This window comes from Fusarium mangiferae, assembly GCF_900044065.1.
Source record: "Fusarium mangiferae strain MRC7560 genome assembly, contig: FMAN_scaffold003, whole genome shotgun sequence".
NCBI classification, from domain to species: domain Eukaryota; kingdom Fungi; phylum Ascomycota; class Sordariomycetes; order Hypocreales; family Nectriaceae; genus Fusarium; species Fusarium mangiferae.
The window spans coordinates 3,075,668-3,098,863 of record NW_024573923.1 but is presented as its reverse complement, the minus strand read 5'-3'; the positions used below and the strand labels follow the sequence as shown (position 1 = coordinate 3,098,863).

General features: G+C 49.4%; 7 protein-coding genes across 7 annotated transcripts; 5 read left to right on the top strand and 2 right to left on the bottom strand.

Annotated features, from left to right (window-relative positions):
* Positions 1 to 1,728: 1,728 nt before the first annotated feature.
* On the top strand, positions 1,729 to 3,296 carry FMAN_04154 (uncharacterized protein; the record flags this gene model as incomplete). The annotated part of the gene is made up of 9 exons (XM_041829168.1): positions 1,729 to 1,815; positions 1,865 to 2,107; positions 2,169 to 2,200; positions 2,256 to 2,283; positions 2,345 to 2,352; positions 2,404 to 2,504; positions 2,557 to 2,727; positions 2,772 to 3,071; positions 3,127 to 3,296. The coding sequence occupies 9 exons, from the start codon at positions 1,729 to 1,731 to the stop codon at positions 3,294 to 3,296; spliced, it is 1,140 nt and encodes a 379-aa protein (XP_041679958.1).
* Positions 3,297 to 3,819: 523 nt separating this feature from the next.
* On the bottom strand, positions 3,820 to 5,868 carry FMAN_04155 (uncharacterized protein; the record flags this gene model as incomplete). Its single annotated transcript, XM_041829167.1, has 4 exons — positions 3,820 to 5,412; positions 5,469 to 5,636; positions 5,698 to 5,765; positions 5,817 to 5,868. The coding sequence occupies 4 exons, from the start codon at positions 5,866 to 5,868 to the stop codon at positions 3,820 to 3,822; spliced, it is 1,881 nt and encodes a 626-aa protein (XP_041679957.1).
* A 2,401-nt stretch (positions 5,869 to 8,269) lies between these two features.
* On the top strand, positions 8,270 to 12,140 carry FMAN_04156 (putative SH3-domain protein Cyk3; the record flags this gene model as incomplete). The annotated part of the gene is made up of 2 exons (XM_041829166.1): positions 8,270 to 8,344; positions 8,394 to 12,140. 2 exons carry the CDS (start codon positions 8,270 to 8,272, stop codon positions 12,138 to 12,140), a joined length of 3,822 nt encoding a protein of 1,273 aa, XP_041679956.1.
* Positions 12,141 to 12,918: 778 nt separating this feature from the next.
* On the top strand, positions 12,919 to 16,295 carry FMAN_04157 (uncharacterized protein; the record flags this gene model as incomplete). Its single annotated transcript, XM_041829165.1, has 5 exons — positions 12,919 to 14,472; positions 14,525 to 14,640; positions 14,690 to 15,244; positions 15,295 to 15,410; positions 15,460 to 16,295. The coding sequence occupies 5 exons, from the start codon at positions 12,919 to 12,921 to the stop codon at positions 16,293 to 16,295; spliced, it is 3,177 nt and encodes a 1,058-aa protein (XP_041679955.1).
* Positions 16,296 to 16,616: 321 nt separating this feature from the next.
* FMAN_04158 (putative spliceosome-associated protein SAP-49) lies at positions 16,617 to 17,742 on the bottom strand (the record flags this gene model as incomplete). The annotated part of the gene is made up of 2 exons (XM_041829163.1): positions 16,617 to 17,670; positions 17,723 to 17,742. 2 exons carry the CDS (start codon positions 17,740 to 17,742, stop codon positions 16,617 to 16,619), a joined length of 1,074 nt encoding a protein of 357 aa, XP_041679954.1.
* A 447-nt stretch (positions 17,743 to 18,189) lies between these two features.
* FMAN_04159 (putative TOM complex component Tom7) lies at positions 18,190 to 18,581 on the top strand (the record flags this gene model as incomplete). Its single annotated transcript, XM_041829162.1, has 5 exons — positions 18,190 to 18,216; positions 18,275 to 18,321; positions 18,376 to 18,404; positions 18,466 to 18,502; positions 18,560 to 18,581. 5 exons carry the CDS (start codon positions 18,190 to 18,192, stop codon positions 18,579 to 18,581), a joined length of 162 nt encoding a protein of 53 aa, XP_041679953.1.
* Positions 18,582 to 19,104: 523 nt separating this feature from the next.
* FMAN_04160 (putative FAD carrier protein FLX1) lies at positions 19,105 to 20,090 on the top strand (the record flags this gene model as incomplete). Its single annotated transcript, XM_041829161.1, has 2 exons — positions 19,105 to 19,228; positions 19,291 to 20,090. The coding sequence occupies 2 exons, from the start codon at positions 19,105 to 19,107 to the stop codon at positions 20,088 to 20,090; spliced, it is 924 nt and encodes a 307-aa protein (XP_041679952.1).
* Between the last annotated feature and the right edge of the window lie 3,106 nt (positions 20,091 to 23,196).

Genomic DNA, 23,196 nt, shown 5'->3' with positions numbered 1-23,196 from the left:
GATCAATTCCCGCTAGAATGCACGTGATGGTCAGGCCAAGGATAGTGTGCTTTCAGGGTGAGAGATCAGGGTCCTAAGGCGAGCTAGTGGATCTTGGGGGCGTGAGGTGCAAGAACAGTGAAAGAAGGCACAGGGGACCCAGGTGAAAGACAGGGCGCTTCAGTGGATGGGTGTAGTTACACGAGGTGCAGGTGTTGAGTTGAGGCAAGAAATAGAAATCGAAGAGATTTCAGAGTTCAGAGTTAACTAAAATCAAGTTGTGGCCGAGAAAATGGAGTAAGATGCCTAGATGAATGTGTAAAGTGAGAGTGGCAGGTGCCTTCCTTCTTGCAATTTTTGGTTGTGAAGCTTCTCCAAGGCTTAGAATCCGTTCGGCCGATTAAGTCAAGGTACCTCTAGTAGGTAGCCCAAGCAGTGGGCGCATCGTCTGCACCATGCACGGGCAGGCAGGCAAATATCATTCAATTTTGATGAGCGTCGTGTTACACACACCCCAAAGTGATTCCTCACTTGTGATTCTCCTGTCCTAGGGCAGCAAACGAGACGAAGAAACAAATATTGGACTGGGCATGAGGCGCCATAACTCAAGCATGAAGCCATCAAACTCAACGAGACGTCCGAGACACGGTCCGAAAGATTGTGCAGCTTTTCTACGTCAATTCTAAGAAACATTGAGCTCGTTTTTTTATATTCCTCACATTTGCTCTACATATCTTAGGTACACTGGGTCTAGAATTGTGGTTGCAGTGCTTGTATTTTGGAACTGTATTAGAATAGACCACAAAACGCGCTCTTGTGCTCATTACCGCTATTGTGCCCTTCGCTTTTAAATAATTATTTCTCTAGAGAAAGAAAGAAGTAGTCCATTTAATGACTTGTCCCAGAACTATCCCAGCAATTGGCAACCATTGGCTGAAGTCCTGCTCTAGATATTAGTACTTACTTGAGTTTGTCTGAATGGGAACTTACATGAATACTACCGATAGCGCCTCGAAACTTGAGAATCTAATCGAGAGACCGAGAGAACAATCGAAAGAAACGCGTCCTTTCTGGTACCAGGAGAGCTAAAGAAATTAGAGACTTCAAATAATATATAATTTGGGTGTTCTTACCAGCTTTCTCCAGCTCTTTCTTTTCTCGACGCTCCTCGTTCATCCATGTCCACATTTGATCAATCTGTTTGTCTCTTCGTGCTATAGTTTGACGAGTACGTTGGCATCGTTAGTGTCGTCTAGTACGGATGTTCCTTGTAGGACATCGTTGAACTAGTGGTTAAATGACGGAGCGAAGCGTGAATGGTCGGAGTACTGCTGCTCGGACAGTTCCAAAAATAGCCATGATAATGGAAATGATAAAGCGAAAGATTTATTTTAGTGATGTTAATTATCTACGTTACAGAACGATTAATGTTGCTAATGACCGGGATGATGATGAAGGAAAGAAAGTGGAGAGCTGACACTGGCTCTGTGTAAGCGCTAAAGCAAGGCACGACAAGGTCGCTGCAAGCCTCCACTAAAACCCCCCATCCCCAGAACTTGATCGGGACACCTGAGCAGTAGCGTCACACCTTGTTCAGACTTCCATCAACATCCATAGGACAAAAGTGCTACAGTAAAGACTGCTTTTCACGCGAATTCTGGCCCTCGTCTTATCTAGAAACGCTACACGTACTAGTCGGACATATACCATTGTCGTCGAATGAGACAGGTGTCTTCTCTGTTGAGAATCATGTCGGCGCGGTTTTCAGTTCAACCCATAGGCCGCTTTGCTGGTGCAAGCCAGCCTGTCAAAAGACCAAAGGTGCTATCCAATACAGCGAGCCATTCTGTAGCTATCTGTCTGGCTTATACTAAACCTTTCACAGGAGTTTGCCTGCTTTTCATACGACGACAATCATGAGTTTCACCTAGACGACTCATCTCTCAAGTACTATTACACACCACAGCTTGGGGCTGACCTCTCCAAAGGCTTTGATACGTTTCAGAAGTTGGACGATACCGGAGATGATCACCTTGACAGTCTCCTCAAGACTATCGCTGCACACGAGCAAGAAACAGGCAAGAAGATTGATGCCAACGTTGTCACATGGAGAGGCATGATGACAAAGGTTCGACTTTTTTTGCCCATGGATGGTCTGACCTCAGTAGGTAGCTAATCTACAAGCATAGATTATGGCAGCACCTTTCGACCAGATGGATGGGTAGGTCTTCACCGGCGGTCTGCTCTCTTTCCCCCGTTGACTCATCGACGCATAGCTTTGAGATGAATGCCACGTTGTATCAAGTAGGTCAAAGATGATATACGCACCCTTAGGAGCACAATGACTGACAAGTTGTTTACGCAGGATTGCATGTAAGTCCAAGGAGTCCCAGAGATGTTGATGTTGGAAATTGATTTGAAAAGCTTCATCGAAGAGAACAACGCGTACAAGATCGCTTCCAGATCAAATGAGGGAAACAACAAACGAAGAAGAGGGCCACCATTAGAAATAATGCAGTTTTGGGGTGTGTTTCTCTATTTCAGATGTACGTTACGGTTGCTCACATCGTAATCTAGGATACAAGTTTGAAACGTTGTCGACTCTGCCAGCGCCTTGGGCAGAAACGTCCCGCGACTTCATCGAAAATCGAGAGAACGAAGTCGTCAATAATAAAGCTCAATATTGTTCTGTCGTCCGCACGGGTATCGGTAAATCTGTTCTATGTCTTGGTGGCGAAGTTGATGCCAGTGAGTAAGTCCTTCAGTTCTCCTCTCAACTGACGTTTCCACAGTCTGGGATTCCAAGCCTGAAGAAAAGGGCAGCCCCATCAACTGGGTTGAACTCAAGACATCAGCCGAAATTCGCAATCCGGGCGGCATGGAGAATTTCAAACGCAAGCTCATGAAGTACTGGATACAGTCATTTCTTCTCGGTGTGCCGCGCATTGTTGTCGGTTTTCGCACACAGGATGGTATTCTGGTAGAGGCAAGGGAGATGGAAACGCATCGTATTCCCGACATGGTCAATGCCGATCCGAATCCCAAATGGAACGCCGATATGTGTGTCAACTTTGCCGCCACTTTCTTAGAGTGTAAGTACTACTAACAGGCATGAATGGGCCCATTGCTAATCTGCTCCATCAAAAGGGCTAACAGAGAACATAAACGATGAGGGCGTTTGGAGAATAAGACGCGAGCCTCAGTCACCAACGATCGAGCTATTCAAGGTGGAGGAGACGGGTCACGGCGATATATTGTCTGATGAGTTCAAGAATTGGAGAATCAAGTTGGCTCTTGGGCCTAGCGATGCTTCCTGATAAATCTTGAGCTGGCTTGCGCATGATACAATCGTTAAGGAAAGATCGTCATTGTCACTTAGATCATTGGATACGGATGCACTATACTCAAATTCTTACTGTGCTCAATTAACAAGTCTAGGCTGTGCCTGCATCTAGTTGTCTACCTGCCAATATCGAAACAGCTGCAATGCAATGAAATATGAAAACAAGAGTTGCCTCCGTACCATCCATGTTCTTAAATGCAATCCTTACAACGCCTCACGCACCTCGCAGAAAAACAGGAAAACCAAACTAGTAGACCAGGTCAATGAGATCATCCGCGACATATCATTATATCGTGAGCGTCATGCTTGACCGGGGTCGTCAAATGCCGATGAAAATACCGCTGCCAATAAGTTCCTCAAAGACTCGCTTTTATCTTCCATCTAGAAGGCAGACAATGCAATATGAGTAGCAAAAGAAACTGCATACGAATCGTAGAACATATGAGGCGCAGTGCCGCCATGTTCTATCGCTCATCTCTGCCAATCACGTATGAGAATCAGACAGCGGGCCAACGGATTCGAAGACCGTCTACCCAACGTGAGTAGAGCACGTCAGATAACTGCTTGCAATGCTCCATGCCGGACCGGGCCTCCTGACCAGGATATTTGCTCTCGGTAGCCAACTTCTCAGGGTCAAAGTTCTTCTCATACATGGTAGGAGTATCAGCATGACGGCGTCGATGGCTGCGCAAATGAGGATTGTTTGAGGCCATGACGAGCTTGGTTGGACTCGACGCAGGGGTGGTGTTCTTGACAATCACAGTACCTTGCGGGGTGCCGTCCCCAGGAGTCTTCTGAGCAGGCTGTCGAAGGATCGTTGCGCTAAGCTTGTTGTCTTGAGAGATTGATGATACCATGCTCGTCATAAGGTGATAGGCCCCCTCAGGATCGACTGCGTCCAAGGCTGCGAAAGCATCAGATAACTTAGCCAGCGCTTCTCGCTTGTGCATCGCAGAGGTCTGAGCATGTAGCTCGGCCAGAGAAGGCTCCACAGCTTTGTTGTACAAGCGTCTCCCCAGTACAGCCTCTTTGCCATATGGTTCAACAGGGGATGTGGTAGGACGAGGAAGGTTCTCGTCACAGAAGACATCGTCGGGGGAGACTGGTCGGTTCCCTTGACTCCCGTTCGAACCATCTGAGGGGACTCTTCTGAAAAGACGCATAGTCGATCCTGAATTGCCAAATGACATATCTGGTTGGAGAGGTCTCTTAGGGGCGATGGAACCCCGGGGAGAACCAGGACGCGCTGATGTTTCTTGAGCTAAAGACGGTGCTCGTCGGACCGTTGACTTTCTGACAGTACCCGGGGCGGGAGAAGTTCCTCCAAGCGGACCATCCTTGACATCCAGCTTCTTCATCGCCTCCTCGGCGTTCCAAATGGATGATGGCTTCCGGTGCTGCTTGATTGTCGGCCTCCTGGGAGGTGGTGCGACAGACTTTACTGTGTCAAAGACCCATTCCTGCTGCTCATCCTTAGGGGTCATGCTTTGGAGGGTCTCTTGATAATAAATAGGATGCTTCTGTCTGTTCTGGTTGGCGTCCCACATCTGTCGACGAGCAATAAGTTCCTGTAGAGCCTCCACCTTGCCCGCGTTACGAATGAAACGGTGGCGTAGTAGGTCTTTTGCAGATGGTCGACGGTCATAGTCCTTGGTGAGGCACTGTGCAATGAAGTCCTTGAAATCTTTGCTAAAGTTGCCCTCAAGACGAGGAGCCGGATTTTTCGGGATGTGAAAGAGGACCTTCATGGGGTGGATGTGACACAATGGGGGTTCGCCGTTGGCCATCTCCATAGCTGTGATACCCAGAGACCAGATATCGGCCTTGAAGCTGTAGCCGTCTTGCTGAATCACCTCTGGAGCCATCCAGAAAGGTGTTCCGACAAAAGTGTTTCGTTGCGATTTGATGTTGGTCAATTGGGCCGCAACTCCAAAATCGGCAAGCTTGACTTTGCCAGTCTCGGATAAGAGCACGTTGGCGGCCTTGATATCTCTGTGAATCTTGCCCTCATTATGAAGGTATTGGATGCCGAGCAGCAGTTCGCGACAAACAATAGCAATGTGCGTTTCGCTGAAGTTGGCGGGTTTCAGCTATTCCTGGTTAGCAGTTGAGACTTCGTGTCGGAGTATTTTATGGAGAGACATACCAGGTCCAAACAGGATCCGCCGCCGAGATATTCCATGACGATCCATAACTTATGGCCTCGCAAAAAAGAGCCTTTGTATTGGGTAACGTACGAGCTGGCGCAAGTGCTCAGAACAGCGATTTCGGCCTGGATATCTTGGATATCATCATCGTTGGATTCAAGGTCGATCTGTTGACGTTGTGTGTTAACTCGTGTACCAGGCAACCGAAAGGATCGGACTCGGACTTACATGTTTGATAGCGACAGTTTCGCCAGTTGCTTTCTCAATGCCTTTGTATACGACGCCAAAACTGCCACCTAGGATACCATCAGCTAATGCGGAGAGATACTGCCAATATTGATACTTACGACCAAGTTCCTCGAGGACCTGATAATGCTCAGCAACGCCTTCGTCAGCCATTGTGAGTTGACGTCATGCACTGTCTCGACGTTACTTGGATTCACGCTGCTCGGGCAGAAGAGACAACGGAATAAACAAAGCTAATGCTGAGATCAATGGTTGACACAATGCGCAAAGACCGTCTGGTGAGTGAATCGAATAATATTAACAAGATACAAAAGCGTGTGCAATGAGTTGGAGTCGTCGTTCGTTAAAAGTCATGCGGATGAATGTCAAGGTAGACGGATGGTTGTCTGGGAAGCGGACCCTGTCGAAAGCTATAGCCAGATGGAACCCCCGGGCCCTTTGTTTACTTTGAGACGGGAGCTTAGAGGGCAGCTAATCGAGTGGATGGTCCGACACTGGTGTAAGCAATAGATCGAGAATTAAATATTGTTGAAAGCCTGTAGAATCGAATATTGAAAAAGACTGGACTCGGTGATTTTCTGGCTCAAAAATATTCCCTCCGCGCTTATATAGCAAATGCAGGTTCGTGGAGTCTCTGCCAAAGAGTCACATACCAGCTGCTTTGTCTCTCATGACTTCTCACTGAGGCACATTGCAGGCCGTGCCACACTCGGTGGGGAGCTATCCATCCTATCCCCCGGTCACTTTTAGCTTGTCATGCCCTGTACGGCTTCCCTGGCACATTGCTTAGCGCCCAGATTGCTTGTTTCTATGGCTCGGTTTTTAGTTAGGACAGAAAAAGTTTACATGACATAAATTTGGAGGCTGTTGATCACTGCTTCAGGTGTGACAGATGTTCGTATGTTTATGTCTACTGGTATCATGTCTGTTGTTTTCTTGCACACTCTCCAACGCACTAAGGTAAGGTACCGGTTGTGGAGGTTGCAACACAACGGCTCACCCGTCTCAAGGCACAAGAGACTCTGGAACTTAGGACAAGAGATTGGTAGGCATCCTAGTGCATGTTGCTCTTAACGACTGAGACTGCTGATGTCAATGAATTCTGGATGAGGAAAGTGGTCTCAGAAGAAGTATGGGGTAGAGAGACATGGTCACGAGAGTAAAATCCATTATCAATTAGAAGAGTTGTCGCATCATTTCATGAATTCTTTATATATTCATTGATTGCTCCATGTATATGGAGAGCTCCGTACCTGGGGTGATGGGATTCCGTGAGATGGGCAATATCTAAATGTCAGATGCAAATTGTCAATGCCACAAGCGAAGAAAGTGTGTTGACTTCATGGGGGGTTCCTTATCTTCATGCTATATCCCCGTCTCCCATCATAGTCTTGTTTGTTATAAGCTCCCAGGATCTTCATGATATGGATGCAACACTGCAACCAGAACAGGGCCCCAGTTGAAGCGAGATGGGGAAATGCACCCACAGCCTCACACCCAGCTCCAAGTTTGGAGGATGGCCAATGCACGTTTGCGATCCCCAGCAACGTTGACTTTAGCATCTAGACCGCAGGGTGGAAATGGGCCACCCTCTAATGTTTACCTTGGTACTTGGATCTAAATACTGCCTACCTATGCGAAAAATGAGGCCACCCTCATGCAGGGCACCTTGAACCATTGACACAAGAGTGACACGACAGCTGCACATTGCCTATTTTTCCGACCGACGATAATGTTCAGATGAAAATACGATCAGGAAGAAATATGCATGAGTTCTGTGTGTACCAGGTGGGTATCACAGATCAGCCTTATCTTCCCTTAGTAGGTAGTAGTGAACATGTAACATGAAAAGAACTTTAAGAACAAGACCACAAAAGCCAGGATCCAGCCTTTCTCAAGACAGAAGTGAATATTCCAAAGAAAAGTTTGCTGATTGTCTGATGATTTTCCACTCTGGTATGCTAACTTCTTTGTGACTCGCCTAGGCAGGTCGATTTCTTCAATCCAACTTTGTTTCTGTTGTCTCAGTTGAGTCCAAGGCTCCCCTTGCATTCAAATGGCCAAAGCTTCCGTGGGACAACTGAACCGCCAACCCCCGCCGATCTCGGGTTGCCCTAGCAACGTGGACCTCTCTCAGCTGTGACGCCAGACGCTCGAGCACCGCGGCTGTCCTACCGCTTTTTTGACAGGCGTAGCTTCAAACCGTCGTTTCTTTTCAACACGCTTCTCGCGCTCTTTTAATTTTACAAGAGCCTTACTCTCGAGGCCTCTGTATTGCCTTATTGTACATCCCACGATCTGTGGCAATTTATTTCTTATTACTCATTCATTACCTTACCTTTGCACAACCATATCCGCCATCCTGAGACTTGTTCGTTTTGGGCCCTCGCATATCGTTTTTTGGTCGTTAAGCCTTTGTCCGACAAAATCGTGTTTGATATGCCTGTATCTACAGTCCGATAAATCCTCATTTCGCTTCGTCTCGAATTGTTCGAGTCCAAACCTCCAACTTTGGGCCTTGTTTAGTCTCTGCTTGAAACCATTCGTCAACAATATGGCACCCGCTGCACCACCTCTGCCGACGAGGTTCCCATGTTGGTGTAGAGCGGTATACTCATGGGGAGGAGAGGTTTGTTACCATGCCTCTAAAGCCTCAAATTACGCTAACTTGAGAACAGTCGAAACGAGATCTGGGATTCATCGAGGGAGATCTAATAGAATGTTTGAATGCTGGTGATGGTTCGTGGTGGGTAGGCAGACTATACCGAGATCGAAGGACCGTGGGATCGTTCCCGTCCAACTTTGTTGAGCTTCTCCCCTCTCAGTTCCGCCCAACGACCAAATCTGTTCCGGCTCCTGTACCAAACGCACCACCAAGTACTGCACCGACAAAATCCAGAACGTTTCGAAAGCCATTCGAAGCATACGCCAAGGCTCCTCACTACACCAGTGCGAAACAACCCGAGATCTTCAAAGAGACCCCAAAACCTAAGGAACGACAAAACTCTGGTGCTTCATTCGCACCTAGTACTCATGAAACGGAACGAGGTCCGTCGCCTGCACCTCCCCAGTCATATAACCACCGAGGGCCTTCACCTGCGCCACAAGCCCACGATCACCGGGCACCTTCGCCCGCACCCTCACCGGCACCTTCTCACCACTATGGCTCACGGGCTCCATCTCCAGCCCCCACGCACAGTTACCACTCGAGGGCTCCTTCACCTGCGCCAATGCAAAGTTACCACCATTCGAGAGCTCCATCACCAGCTCCTCCTCATGGTTACGATGCAAGGGGGCCTTCTCCTGCTCCTCCGATGCACCAAAGCTATGGCTATGCTTCAAGAGGTCCATCTCCCGCGCCATCTTTCCATCGTCAAATAGTCCCTTATCGAGGAGGACAGGATAGAGGTAACTCACCGCCTCCCCCACCACCGCCTCCTCACCGGCAAATGACGAGAGGAGGATCCAGCGATCTGCATAGGAGATCTATTGATATCTCCCGTCATGGATCTAATGCCTCTTTCCAGCCCTTCTCGCCCTCTAGGCAAAATTCTAATAATTCCTACCGACCGCCACAGCCACCACAACCAACAATTAGGCATGGATCTAGAGGATCTTTCGATGATAGGTCATATATGCCATATACCCCTGGTAGGAACTCCCCTGTTCCGCCATCGCCCGCTGGAGGTATGACGCCTTCTCCATTGAGAGAGGCCATGGATGGGGTCATGGAGCAATTGGACGTACTAGGTGGTGGTCTTGGACGGCCTGGCCAAGCTCCTTCACCCGAGCCACCTACCGATCCCTGGTCTCCAGAATCCTTTGATATGCTGTCCCATCGTTCAACTAGAAGGGACCAGGAGCGAAGCAGGCCTAAAACCTCGATGGGAATCGCGCAAGATGAGGGGTATGAAACATATAGCGGCGAATCGTCTCAAGAAGTGTCTTATCAGAGTGGAGGAAGAGAAGACAAGCTCAGCAGTTATGTTGATCGCATGGAAAAGCGGTTTCAGCAAATGCATCGTCAGAACTCAAGGACTAGCGAGCCTGATGATGACCAGCCACCTCCTCCGCCCCCTAAAAATGTGCCGTACGAGCGGCCGAAATCGTCTATGGGCCGGTCCATTGAGCCTGAACGAAAGCTACGAGCTCGTAAGTCGGCATATGAGATCGGAAGAGGAGTTGCCCGCACATTAACAACAAAAACCAACTCGACCAATTCGTCGTCAGGCAATCAGAGCAATACCAGCTCATCAACACAAAGCACTTCAAGGACCTTATGGAGCGGGACATCAGCTGGCGCTTTCAGCACTACTAGTGCGGGAAGCCTTGCACGCTCAGGCAAGCGTCAACGTGCACAAAGTGCTCTGGGAGCACGAGACCTGGAGATTGACAGACCGGACTCTCCTTTCACAGGAGTCACCTATCACAGCAGTCATGCAAGTGATTCTCCAGCGCAACAGCGTCCCCAGACCCAAGTCGGCTTCCATGATGATCCTTCGTTGGAATTGGGAGGCTTGGTGCAACCAAAACCACCCAAGAGGAACATCTTCCGCAAAATATTTGACACCGCCAAAACAGGTGTTGCGAGCAGCCGTGGTGGTCTCGTCGCTGGTGGTCTCGGTATGGACTCGCCAAAATCACCCTTTGCTCGTTCAATGCCAGCTGGAGCTTCGCCTATGCCAGGTATGGGTAGCACGCCTACCAACAGAGACGTTGCGACAGAAATGGGATTGAGTGGCGGTGTTGATTGGGTTCAGGTCCGACGTGATGTGAATCGTTCCAATTCGCTCAGTACAATAGAGTTGACTGAGCGCCGCGAGCGATGTCAAATGATGGATCACCCTGCCCTTAATCCTGTCGATGAGCTCTACGAGGGCGTCGAAGGAGATGAAGGGGCTGACGGAGAGCCAGTCCAGGAACCCACCAACTACCAAGGGATTAACTTGTCTCAAGTAGACAAGAACTCCCGATTCATCAGCGGTCTTCCTCCCGCCATAACAGCCATCCAACTTGCCACTACATACGTATGCCGACCCTACAGGAGCGAAGTCCAGCGGCTGCGAGCGATCTTTACGTGGGTCTCCGAGAAGATCTGCTGGGAAGAGGACTTTGAGGGTGAAATCGACACATCACGGGTTATCCAGGCCAAAAGGGCGTGCGCTGAGGAGTATGCTGTCCTAGTGATGGAGATGTGTTCTGCCATCGGTATCCACTGTGAGATCGTTCGAGGCTATCTCAAGTCTCCAGGGGAGGTTTCCGAAATCAACATCATGCCACGACCCAACCATTGGTGGAATGCCGTTCTCGTTGATAATGAGTGGCGCATGATTGACTGTTGTCTTGCCAGCCCCTCTTATCCTCGGCGGGGTTTATACTCCAATGCCAATAACACGGCCGATCCGTGGTGGTTCTTGACCAGGCCACTGGAGATTTGCTGGACACATATCCCAGAACATCACAGTCAGCAGCACATCGTACCACCTGTCGCACACGAAACATTGCTCAATCTGCCATGTGCTTGTGCGCCCTTCTTCCGCAATGGTTTTGAGATGGTAGACTACAATACTGCATTGACTCGGATCGAAGATCTAGAGATGGTTCATATCAAATTCAGTGTTCCATGCGACGTGGAGATTGCCGCCGAGGTCGAAGTTCGAGGCTATTCGAGAGATTCAGACGGAGATGTGTTCGAGAGCGGCGATATCGTCAAGAAGAGGGCACTGGCTCAAGCTGAATGGTTCAATGGCATCAAGCGATACACTGTCAAAGCTCTACTGCCTGGAGATGAAGGGCAAGGTACCTTGAAGATTTATGCTGGCAAGCGAGGCCTTATGCACAGTATCAAGGATATTCCACATCCCCTTGCCTTTGCATTGCCTATTGTCCACACAGGCGAAAACCCGCCCTATGAGTTTGTCACAAGACATCCAACTCCTCACGCACAGAGGCATGATATCTATGTGGTTCAGCCGCAGTGCCAAAGGCTTGCTCTTAACAATACTTTTGTCTTCGCCATCAGACAGCACCCAAGTTCGCTGGGTGGATCGGCACTTACACCGTCATCTAATCCAGGCGGCACCAGCCCCATACCGTTCGCCCGCCCCAGTTCAGCGCTGAGCATGAATGCGTCCAGTGTTAGCGGCTCGACCCCAAGCTCAGCTACGGGCACTGTGGCTGGGAAGAAGCCTGCCAAGTTGGCGATACAGACTCCAGGAGGCAAGATCCTCCGTCTTATGAGGAAAGAGGATCGTAAGGGTATTCACGTTGGAGGTCGAAGTCTCTCAGGTAGCGAAACTGCTAGTGATGGTGGAACCTGGGAAACAATAATCAAGTGTTCAGAGAAGGGTGTATGGCGAGGCCTTGTACTCGCAGATCGCACAGCTCGATGGTGTGTCTTTGCTGAATGGGTTTGCATGGGTTGATCATTACATACGTAACGGAGGATTAGCAGTGGGCAGACTTCGTTGGAGTTTCTTCTTATGTTTGGTTGTTTCGTCTTCTAATACCCAAGGAGGAGGATCTTGCATGCCCTGACGCACAGCGGCATGATTATAGAAGTGCGCATGGGCCTTGGATTTTCTCTGTTTTGGTAGGGATGATCTATTGCATTGGGGTTTGTTCAAAAAGTAGCAGACATGTCGGAAACCTATCGCAACGTGTAAGGTAATAGCATGTCACGAGCAACGATTGCAGCACATGATGAATAATTAAACTTATGATTCTTTATTAATGTCTTCAATAACAAGTGCAAGTGAAGATAACAATAGTCACACGAATAAGATAAAGCTCACAAAAGGAAGTTTTGTTGGTTCCATCGAATAACTAATCGTTAGTTTGACTTGTAGTTCCGCAATTTCCATACCGTCTCGGCCAATCACATTGCTCTGCGACACGACGATAGGATCCTGTCGCACTCGTGCCTTTCCATTGTTTTATGGTTTAAACCTAACACGATCGAATCCGCAGACGCAGCAAACAAGATAATAACGAGCAGGACGAACGAGCCTCGATAGATTGTGCTATAGATTGTTGTGTTTGACAAGCGAGCCGATACAACCCCGTCCGTGAATGGCAAACGCACCGACAGACCAAGACGGACCATGAAGCGCAATCGCGTTGGTCTGCGCACCGCGACGAAACGACAGATCGAATGCTGAAATCGATACCGAGAAAGCGGAATACAGTGACTTAGGAGAGGCCATGAACTACAGGCCTTTTCATGGCCAGGGCCAGGGCCAGAGCCAACAGGGCTCACAACAACCGCTGCCAGTGCCCGACATGAATCCGCCTTCATCTTATATGCCCGGTGGTTACCAGCAGTATACGAACCCTCAACATCAGCATCAGCAGCAGTTCTATTCGATGCCTCAGCAGCAGGGTCAGCAGCAGCAACAACAGACGTACCTTCAGCAGCAGCAGATGGCGCAGTTCGGCGGCATGCAAACGACTTTTCAGGGATACGATACAACGGGACAAGCGTATGGGGGACACCAGATGCAACCAGCTGCCGCGCAATATACACCTCCAGCGAATGTTTGGCAGCAGCAGCAGCAATCCCCGGGGGGGCAGAACATGATGTATCAGCAACAGTATCAACAATCGCATCATCATCAACAGCAACAGCAACATATGTACCAGCAGCACGTCGCGTCGCCTCAACAACACGTTCAACCGAGAAGGCAGTCTGGTCACGTCCCTTCACCGCAGCAGAGACCTTCTTCGATACCCCAAAATCAAGGATATTCACTCCCCCAGGCGCAGCCACAACGGTCTCAACACCAACAGTATTCGCAGCAGCATACGTCACAGCAACAATACCAGCAGCACGCGCACTATCAGCAGCAGTCTCAGGTGACGGCTCCTCAGCCATCACCGCAAACTGCACCAAAGCAGGTAGCCTCGCCGGCTCAGCCACAGGCTCGACAAATAAAACAGAGCCAGAAGCCACGCCAGGACCCTTCCAAACAGCAGCAAGAGACAATTCGACAACCTGCGCAGGACCCTATAATAATAGATGTAGATGAGCCCGCATCGGAGATAGTTGCACAGCCTGTCCCGGAACCAACCACGCAACAGCCAGTTGCACAGCAAGAACCGGAGCAGATGGTCTATGTGAATCTGCAAGACATCCAAAAACTGCCATCGCTTCCACCAGTATCCATGGATCAGACACAAGGCGGTCCTACATCTCACACAGGGAAGACAGCGAACTGGGACGCGCAGTACGAATCAGGTACTGTCAAGCCTATGGACATTATGCTGAGCAGCCCACAAACTCAGCCTCTTCCGCCTCCTCAGCCAAAAGCCCAGGCATCTCATCACCAACCTATGCAGACACAACCTCAAATGGCCACTCCCCGGGCAAAACCGAGCCCTCTCTCATCCGTGGTAAACTCACCAGCGATTAATTCTCGCTCTCCGAGTATCACCAAGAAATCACCCGCAAGCACGCCAAAAAGTAGGCCCCTTGACACAGTCCATCTTATGGTGGCAGTGGCCGAAGAATGCTTTGATAAGGCCCGTGGTTCTGTACATGATGTCGCGATGTCACTAAATGCCACGCGGATAGACGAGTACCAGAAACTGATCTCGACAGGCCTGGCGTGTCTAGAGGCGTGTTTGCAAAGTAACAGACTATCTCCGCGCCAAGAAGCAAAGATGCGGTTGAGGTACGCCACGATAGTATTAGAAGAGACAGAGAACCCAATGGAAGCTGAGACAGCTGTCACAAAAGGCATTTCTCTTTGCGAAAAGGTAAGCGACGACCAACTTACCTCCGTACTGCACAGCTGACCGACTCCGACAGAATGGCTTGGCCGATCTCAAATACTGCATGGATTATATCAGGTTGAAACTCCTGTTTCAGCGAAATCACAAGGCTGCTTTGAATGCAGCTGATCGTCAAATCGCTGACTGTGAAACGTAAGTTCCGTAGCAACTGAAGTCCGGCATCTATTGACTTCCTTCACAGCTACAAACACATCCAATGGGTTTATGCTTTCAGACTATTGAAGGCTTCATTTTACATGGAGCTTGGTCAGACAGCTGACGCCAGTGCACTGGAGAACATTCGCTCTATCCAAGTTACAGCTAGCTCCCGTGGCGACGATGCCCTGAGTGTGTTTGCCTTCATTCTTGAAGGTCTGGCACTTCTCAAGGCTTCTAAAGATGGTAACTTTGAAAAAGTTCAAGCTTGTATTGCTCAAGTAGCAAAGTACCAGTGTGAACCGTCTATTCATATCATGCAACTTGATATACTGACGCTACTCCTGGATCTTGTCTGCACTATCAACCACTCTGGCATGGATTTGATGCATGATAAGCTTAAAATGCTTCAAGATCGCATGGATGCGTGCACCGACTGGCATAACGTCAAGTCTGACTTTCTCATTCCGGTCAAGAAGCAACCTTCTACTGGCCAGACTATCAGTAGTGACACAGCGGGCATCATTCGAAGCGGTGAGGGTGTTCCACAGGATTTTCTTGTCATGTCATTCATGACCAAAGTCGAGTTGAACTCCCTTGTGTGAGTTACCACCCTTAACACATTTTCCCCAACTTAGCTAACATGTCTAGCCTCACTTTGACAGGACTCGTGAATATGCACAAGCCCAACACAAATGGTCCACAAGGTCGACAAAGTCGGCAGACAGTCGATTTCTTGAAGGAAGGCGTGCAAGTCCTGGATACTTGTAAGTGGCATTTGCTTAATTGCCCGGATATTTTATTGATATGTACTAGGGGATAAAGTGACAGCCGGCTTCAGATATGGGCCGTCCATTTCATTACAAGATGCCATTGCGCAGCGTGAGTGGCGGCTGGAAGCTCACTGCTACCTTACCATCTTACTTGGCCTATACGCAGCTAGTCAATGTCGATGGGACCTGGTAAAGCAATACATCGTGAAGCTTCAGGATATTATGATACCGTCCACGCAGGGCATCCTGCGTTTGCTGGCTATCTACCTATCGGGAGTGTTTGACCAGGGCACAGGGGAACTAGATGCTGCTATGAACACTTTCCAAAAGCCTGACTTTGATCTAAACCAGCGTGGAACTGGTGTCAAAGCCGCACATCGCGAGTTAGCCATGCTAGCTGGTTTGAACAGGCTTTGGATCATGCAGCATCCATCACACCGAAACGATCGAGCGACACTTGATCTGATCGAAGAACTAAGGCCGTTGTGCCTGAGCCACCACAATGTCGACCTACGGACTGCTTGGCATAACGTTATGGCTGCTATTAGCACCGATCCACCCCAGCAGCTCAATCAACAAAAGCAGCACATACAGTCTGCCATGGCCGGGTCCAAATCCACTAAAAATTTACTAGGCGCAGCCGTCACACTCGCTATCATGCGCAGCCGCTTATTCGAGAACGTCGTTGGCGATCAAGCTCTGAAAAGCGCCTTAGCAGCAGCCAAGCAGGCTCATCGCAGTGGCAATGTCTTGTGGCAGAGCGTTGCAGACGGTATGCTTGCTCACTCTTATGAAGTACAGGGCAAGGAAGAAGAAGCAGCGCAAGAATGGGCGAGGGCGACAAGAGAAGCCCAAGATGCATTTGCAGGAAGTTTCTGAATGAGAGCATAACCTGGTTAAGTAGAGCTCACAGGACTGGCGTTTATGGCAAGGAGTTCTCCCGCATGTTTAAAAAGAGAAATTATTTCATGATTGTATATCAGACTCGGGGGGGTTGTGGAGATCTGTACGATACCTGACCATACATGTCTTTGGTCTTAGCTGTTTGTGGGCAGAAAGTGGTAATTAGATACGACACAAAGTCGTGCTTTTTAGCCGTGATAACGGCATCAATCAAGTTCCTGGGCTCGATTGAGTCCTGAGCTTATTAGAGGCATCTCCATTCAGCAGACGCATTGTGACTTTTGCAAAGATAGTAGATCACCGACGGAATCCGGGGGGTGGTTGAAAGCCTGGAGGGGGCATAAAACCAGGGGGGGGAGCACCAGCAGCACCGGGGGCTCCTTGAGGAGCAGGAAAACCGGGCGGAGGAGCAACTGGGAAGCCCTGCGCCGGAGACCCAGAGGGTGGTCTGAAACTGCCCGGGTGGAAATCAGCTGGGTTGGTGTATCCAGCCTGTGATTGTGGGGGTCGTGCAGGCAAACCTGAGGGAGCTGGTGGTAAAGGAACGGAGCCTCTTGGAGGAGCTCCGGGGGGGGGAACTCCGGCATTGTATGGCGACGGACCTCGGCCGGGAGGTGCAAACCCACCCGGGATGCCCTGTGGAGGCGCGCCGATGGGGGGCATTCTTCCCATAGCTGAAGGATCGAAACCTGCTGGAGGCGCAGCTGCAACAGGTGGTGGTTGTAGAAACGCCTGGGGCACAGGCTGTGCTTCTGGGACGATGTTCCGTTTCTTCGCTTGGGCAGCGAGCTCACGCTCAGCCTCGTCACCATGTCTCTCTCCCTTTCCGTCCTTCTTGAAAGCATACTGGACCGAAACCTCCTTACTCAAGATGTACTGTCCGTGCAAGTTCGCGATCGCAGCATCACTGCTCTCAAAGTCGGCAAAGCTGATAAAACCAAAGCCCTTGCTCGCGCCAGACTCCTCCCTTGCGACCTTTGGCGGACTGAGTAGTGGACCGAAGCGACTGAAGGTGTCGTAGAGGATCTTCTCGTCAACCATGGGATCGAGGTTTCCGATAAACAGCTCGGCGCCAACCTCTGCGGCACGCTGCTTGTCTGCGCTAGCCTTGTTGACGCGCAAGCTCTTTCCATACAGCTTGATGCCATTCATAACATTGGCGGCGTATTCAGCGTCTGTGGGTGTGCGAAACTCGACGAAGCCGAAGCCCTGATGCGTCTGGGTAACACGATCGCGAGGCATGTGGATGTTGTGGATGGGGCCCATCTGAAGCATGATCTCGTATACCATCGCAGATGTTGCGCGCTCGTCGATGTTTCCGATGTAGACCGTCGCCTCCTTGTCTTGTTCCCTAAGAAGCGAGTTAGCTTTGCTCGCGTTGCCATGAGATGGGAGAGCTATACCAATGCCTATTTTGCGCCATGATGACAGATTTTGAAGAGACCTTTGTCTCTTACAGTACGGGTGCCTTGGCAAATAAAGAGGGCGAAGAATTGACCAGAAATTGTGCTATCGTGATGATGAGATGAACAACTACCTAAGCTATCACCTTCACATGGAGCTTTTAGAAATTTTGGCTGATGGTTTGGGATGTCTGAGGTAGCCTTGTCGCGTAAGCCACACGAGGTGCCCGGTGAAAATGTGGCGTCGACCGAGGTTCTTCCGCCCAAAACGTCAGCGATTCGGAGGTGGAATTTCCAGCTCCCGAGAGCTCTCCGAAATTTTTGGGAAGACGTCAACGCCAACGCCAGAAGCGACTGCGGTCTATAGATTCTCAGTCTTGAGCTTTGAAACATCCGGTTGAGCCGCATCGTTTTGTTGTGTAACTTTCTCAAAGTCCCTCAACTACACGTCTTTGAATTCAGTCAAGATGTTTGCCCTTTCCGAGGAGTCCAAGGTATGATAGAGCTTGGAGAGGTCTCTATCTATCACAGCTTCGCTAACGATTAGCACAGGAGCGCATTGCCAAGCTCATTGACGTTTCGCGCGTCGCCATCCACTAGTATGTCGTCGATATTTGGTTTCATTGCTGGGCGGTAACTGATTTGTGCTACAGTGGCTATCTTCCTCTGATCCTCTATCTCGGTACGAACAAGCTCGAATAACGATGTGCGATCGCAACGGCAGTACTGATCATATATTCCAGGCTACACCCGAAGCGAGCCCCGACCTTCAGTCATCCGGTATGCATCGATCCCTACGAACCGCATACGTAAGCAATGCTAATTGACTCCATCTAGCCTTCTCTCTCCCCTCTCCTAGGCGGGGAGCAGTTCTACAGCTATACAAAACATAACAGTGTACATTATCATGTGGAGATGTTTTTCAAGGGAGAAATGGACAACTACCACCAGCATTCATGGCGTTGGGACACGGCGTGGTAGAATTTGACGACGACCGCAGATATGCTTGGGAGGAGGGGGTTGACTGACTGTACGAAGGAGTGTGAAAAATCACAATGTATCATCTTGCAACGCTATGACGCCCAAAAATAAGGGCATACCACTCATAATTAAATCTTGTCACAAAAATATTCTTTCCATGGAATTTGATCGTGTGAGTGAGTTTCGGTTTGATGCGGCAGAAGATGCAAGAATTGTTCTGGTGACGTCGAAGCCTCGGCCGAGCTTCCGTAGCTTTGAGATCCGCAGAAATATTGTATTGAATAATTATTTCAGCGGCACTCAACTTTTCCCAGCCACCACTCTACCTCATGGCGCTCTTCTATGCTCTTTACCCTCGTGAAACATGACATTCGGCTTGTAGAATTATCTAATCTTCCTATATGCCCGACTCAGACCATGCGGGACTCTCTCCCGCGACCATCGAGTCCATCGCCGGTCTCAGCGCTGGTACAGTCGCGACATTGACTGTTCATCCTCTAGACGTCGTCAAGACTCGCATGCAGAGTATGGCCTATTGGATCTTACCCTTCTACCGTAAAATCTCAGTTTCTGACAACTGTATCTAGTCTATCGTAGTGCAGCCCCCGATGCTGTGCGTCCAACAACAGTGTCTATTCTCCGTGCCTTAACATCTACTCCTCACCCTGTCGCCTCTCTCTACCGCGGTCTGACGCCTAATCTTGTCGGAAATGCCTCTAGTTGGGCCTCTTTCTTCTTTTTCAAGTCACGCTTCGAGCGCGCTCTCGCTACGTGGCAGGGTCGGCTGGGAGGACGTCCCTCTGGAGGCGATTACTTCATCGCCAGCGCTCTGGCGGGCGCCGCAACGACTACGTTGACCAACCCTATATGGGTCCTTAAAGTACGCATGGTATCCTCTGATCGAGGCTCTCATGGTGCATATCCTTCTATGTTGGCTGGCGCCCGCTCCATTCTTCAGACTGAAGGCATTCGGGGCTTCTACCGTGGCCTGGGCATCTCTCTGATAGGAGTATCACACGGCGCTGTGCAATTTGCAGTATACGAGCCCGCAAAGAAGTGGTACCACGCGCGGCGTCGAGAGAGGCACGGAATCGAAAGGGAGCATATGACCACTGAGGCTACAGTTGGGTTATCGAGTCTGTCCAAATTCGTCGCTGGTGCTGTCACATATCCGTACCAAGTACTCCGGAGTAGACTCCAGAACTACCAAGCTGACGAGCGATTCGGTCGGGGTATCAGAGGCGTCGTTGTAAGAATATGGACCGAGGATGGACTCAGAGGGTTTTATCGTGGTATGGTACCGGGTGTTGTTAGGGTGATGCCCGCAACATGGGTGACGTTCTTGGTGTATGAAAATGTCAAGTACTATCTTCCTCAATGGGCTTGAGGTGTAATCTGACTAGCATGGCGTTGGGGGTTTACGTTATCACGGTTGCAGTCTAGATATATATGGCATCTAGGAAGTATGGGAAGTGAAGAGCACAGTTCAAGAGACATACAGCCTAGGGCACTCGTCGCTTTATCGTATAATATGGTAGAGCCCCGTTGATTTAACCCATCCACATTATTGTCGCTGCCTAAGTCGCATTTGCCTTCTTCGCCTCCTCCTCTGCCGCAGCAGCCGCTTCGGCCTCGATCCTACGCATCTCACACACTTCGCACTGATCAGCTGAGACATACTCGGTGAAATACTCATTAGTGGTCTCGCATTTGATACCCTGGCTATACTCAGAACATTCTTGGAGTTGCTCGGAGCCACTTATAGCTCGCTGGCATTGTGTACAGTCGTACTTGGTGCACTTCAGGACACACATTATTATAAGAGGTTGGCAACTTGAATATGTGAATTTGCAGCTGGTTCTGGACAGTAGCTGTAAGCTTTGTTTTCACTTTCTTTCCAAGTTGGGTTCCCGTTGTCTGTGGTAGCAATGGCTTTTATACTAAGTGCTGGCCGTGATTCAGATATCTTGCTCCCATACACTGACTGCGGTTGTTTCTTTCAATTTGCCTGGCGGGCTTGAGATATGACGCAGTGAAACACTACCAGTTTGTTACATTCGGTAGCTTCAACGCCTGGTAAACATGTTTCATCATTCGACCATCTTCTTGTTTTGGTTTCGTATAGACCTCTAGTTGTTACCATAGGCAATAGTTGATGGTGTTGGCGAACATGGGACACCATCCCCTCACATGTATCAGTACTGCCAATCAATTTTACTATTAACTGAAACCCATTCTTGCTTATAATTGTATTGGATTATGTTGTATGTGATAATTACCGAATGGCATCTATAATTAATTGGGAGAGTGAGATACCTGATGTGCCGTGAGACTGCCCTAAATGCATATGCGAACGTGATTCATCCTGATCGAACATCACAGCTGTGGTGTAAGTCAACCACACAGAAAACGAGAAATTCCACAAATAACCCTACACCTGCCATATTATACGTACTGCAATCATTACTGTCGCAATTTAGTGTTACAATGCCGCCTTCAGCACCAGTTGAGTTCAAACATACCCTACACCACGAAGTGACGAACTTTGAGTGCCGATGATACAAAACTTATGAGCCCTGATAAAATATGACTGAAACACGAAAAGGGCAACGAACTAGCCCACTGTATACAAGTAATTCCGTCTGGGATTCTTCTTAGCTACCTTGTCTCTATGTCATGTCCTGATCATCAGCCCATGGATTGATACTTCCAACTGCAGTCACCATCCATACACACATCACGAACACTTCCTGAAAGCTCATTTCAGATACCCCGGGTATCACTTCCAATCAAACAGATTCTGATCCGGTCCCTGAAACTTGCGTATATGGACTCAGTGTCAAGATCTCGCCGAAAGTCAATCGAACCCTCGAAATCCCGACATCTAGTCACAGTCACACCACAGATTGCCTGAGCCTTTCCGAGCTTCTCCGCAGCCGAAGACGGCTGCAAAGACATCACGCCAACCGTGGAAACGAGATTCTCTGAGCCAAAGAAACGGGACGATTTTCCATTTCAAAACCCCCCTTCATGGTTTGTTGAAAACCTTTGGCATGGGGAAGCGCATCCTTTCAAACCTGGCCCCTGAAGCCGCAAAATCAGTCGATTCGTACAGGGGCACAGACGAGATACATCGCCTACATCCCCCATCCATTCACTGCTAAGAATACATGGCCGCAAGTGAGAGTACAACGTCCACCTTACTATCTAACAACCACCGCAAGTCATCAGTCGCAAATCAATGATGCAGACATGACAAAGTGGTATGAGAGGTTATCCAAATCGTTGCTTCGATGCCTGGCCATCCTCGTAAGCCGGGCCCGCTCCAGCAGCCCATTCAATATTGTTTTTGGTAAAGCAGAAGCGTGATTATCGTGTTCTGCAGCCAGGGTGACTCGTGGGCGTGAGACGCCTGCGTTTAAACAGGCGTGGCTCTGACATGACAAGTGAGTGATCGGGCGGCAGTCGAATTCACATGACAAGAACTTTCTTGCGATCTTCCATACACACAGCACACGAGTCTCAGGATCTGATGCGGCCCCATATCGTGACAGTATTTTTCGTCAAAACATGGACGATACGGTGTGCGTAAAAAACGCGCAAATCGGTTCACTGCGCCGTTCAAGGTGAACCAACAACCATGCAGTTCACTGTCGATTTATCTTGACTCTGTCAGTTTTCTGTTGCGAATAACCCGCGGCAAATACGACGATATATGCTGAAACGATCAAGAAAGGCCTCTTTTCGCATGGTAGTTTCGCGGTTCTTACCCCAAGAGGCATAAAAGCAGACATATACTGGCCGCGTGATGCCATAGCCGATTATGACAGGTAATGAATCGAGGGGTCCTCTGTTATCGAGACACTCCATATAGTAAGATTTTCAGGATTGCGTCGTATCGTCTCCTCGTTTATTAGAAGAGGAGGGGGAAGTTGTATCTCGAGAATTCTCCATGTCCGAGAATAACTGTCAAATCCTAGAACACAACTGTCATCGGAGTCTGGGACTAGAACAGGAAGTGATACCGTTCCATAAACGGCAGAGCTTGCGAATTCAGTACGGGACGAGCCGAAGTGCTCGTCGACAGGCCCTTCTCGGTTGATCGCTTGACCCCCCAGATCCCGAATGCTTGGGTTGACAGAACACTTGCTCTTGTCCCCTGTTATTTCCCGGTCTGTCCGAGATCTGACGCGGCCTTATTTGCTTATGTGTTTTGAAGTGTTCCAAGATATCATCAACTGGCGACCATCAGTCCTCAAGGTAGTAGAACAGCATGTTGGTTGAAGGCATCATGCCAAGACTAGGATCTCTGATTCAACAAGATGGGGGATCGCGACCAGGGCATTTGGAGATCGGGTCCCGGGACCATGTGAATAATGACACATGCATATCGAGTCGTGAGCTTTGCGAAGGCTTGTCCACCTGCAGAAGTGTTGTAGAGGCGAAGGCTGGAACTCAAGTTTCGTGGGGAGGACCCTCTTCTTGGTAAACGC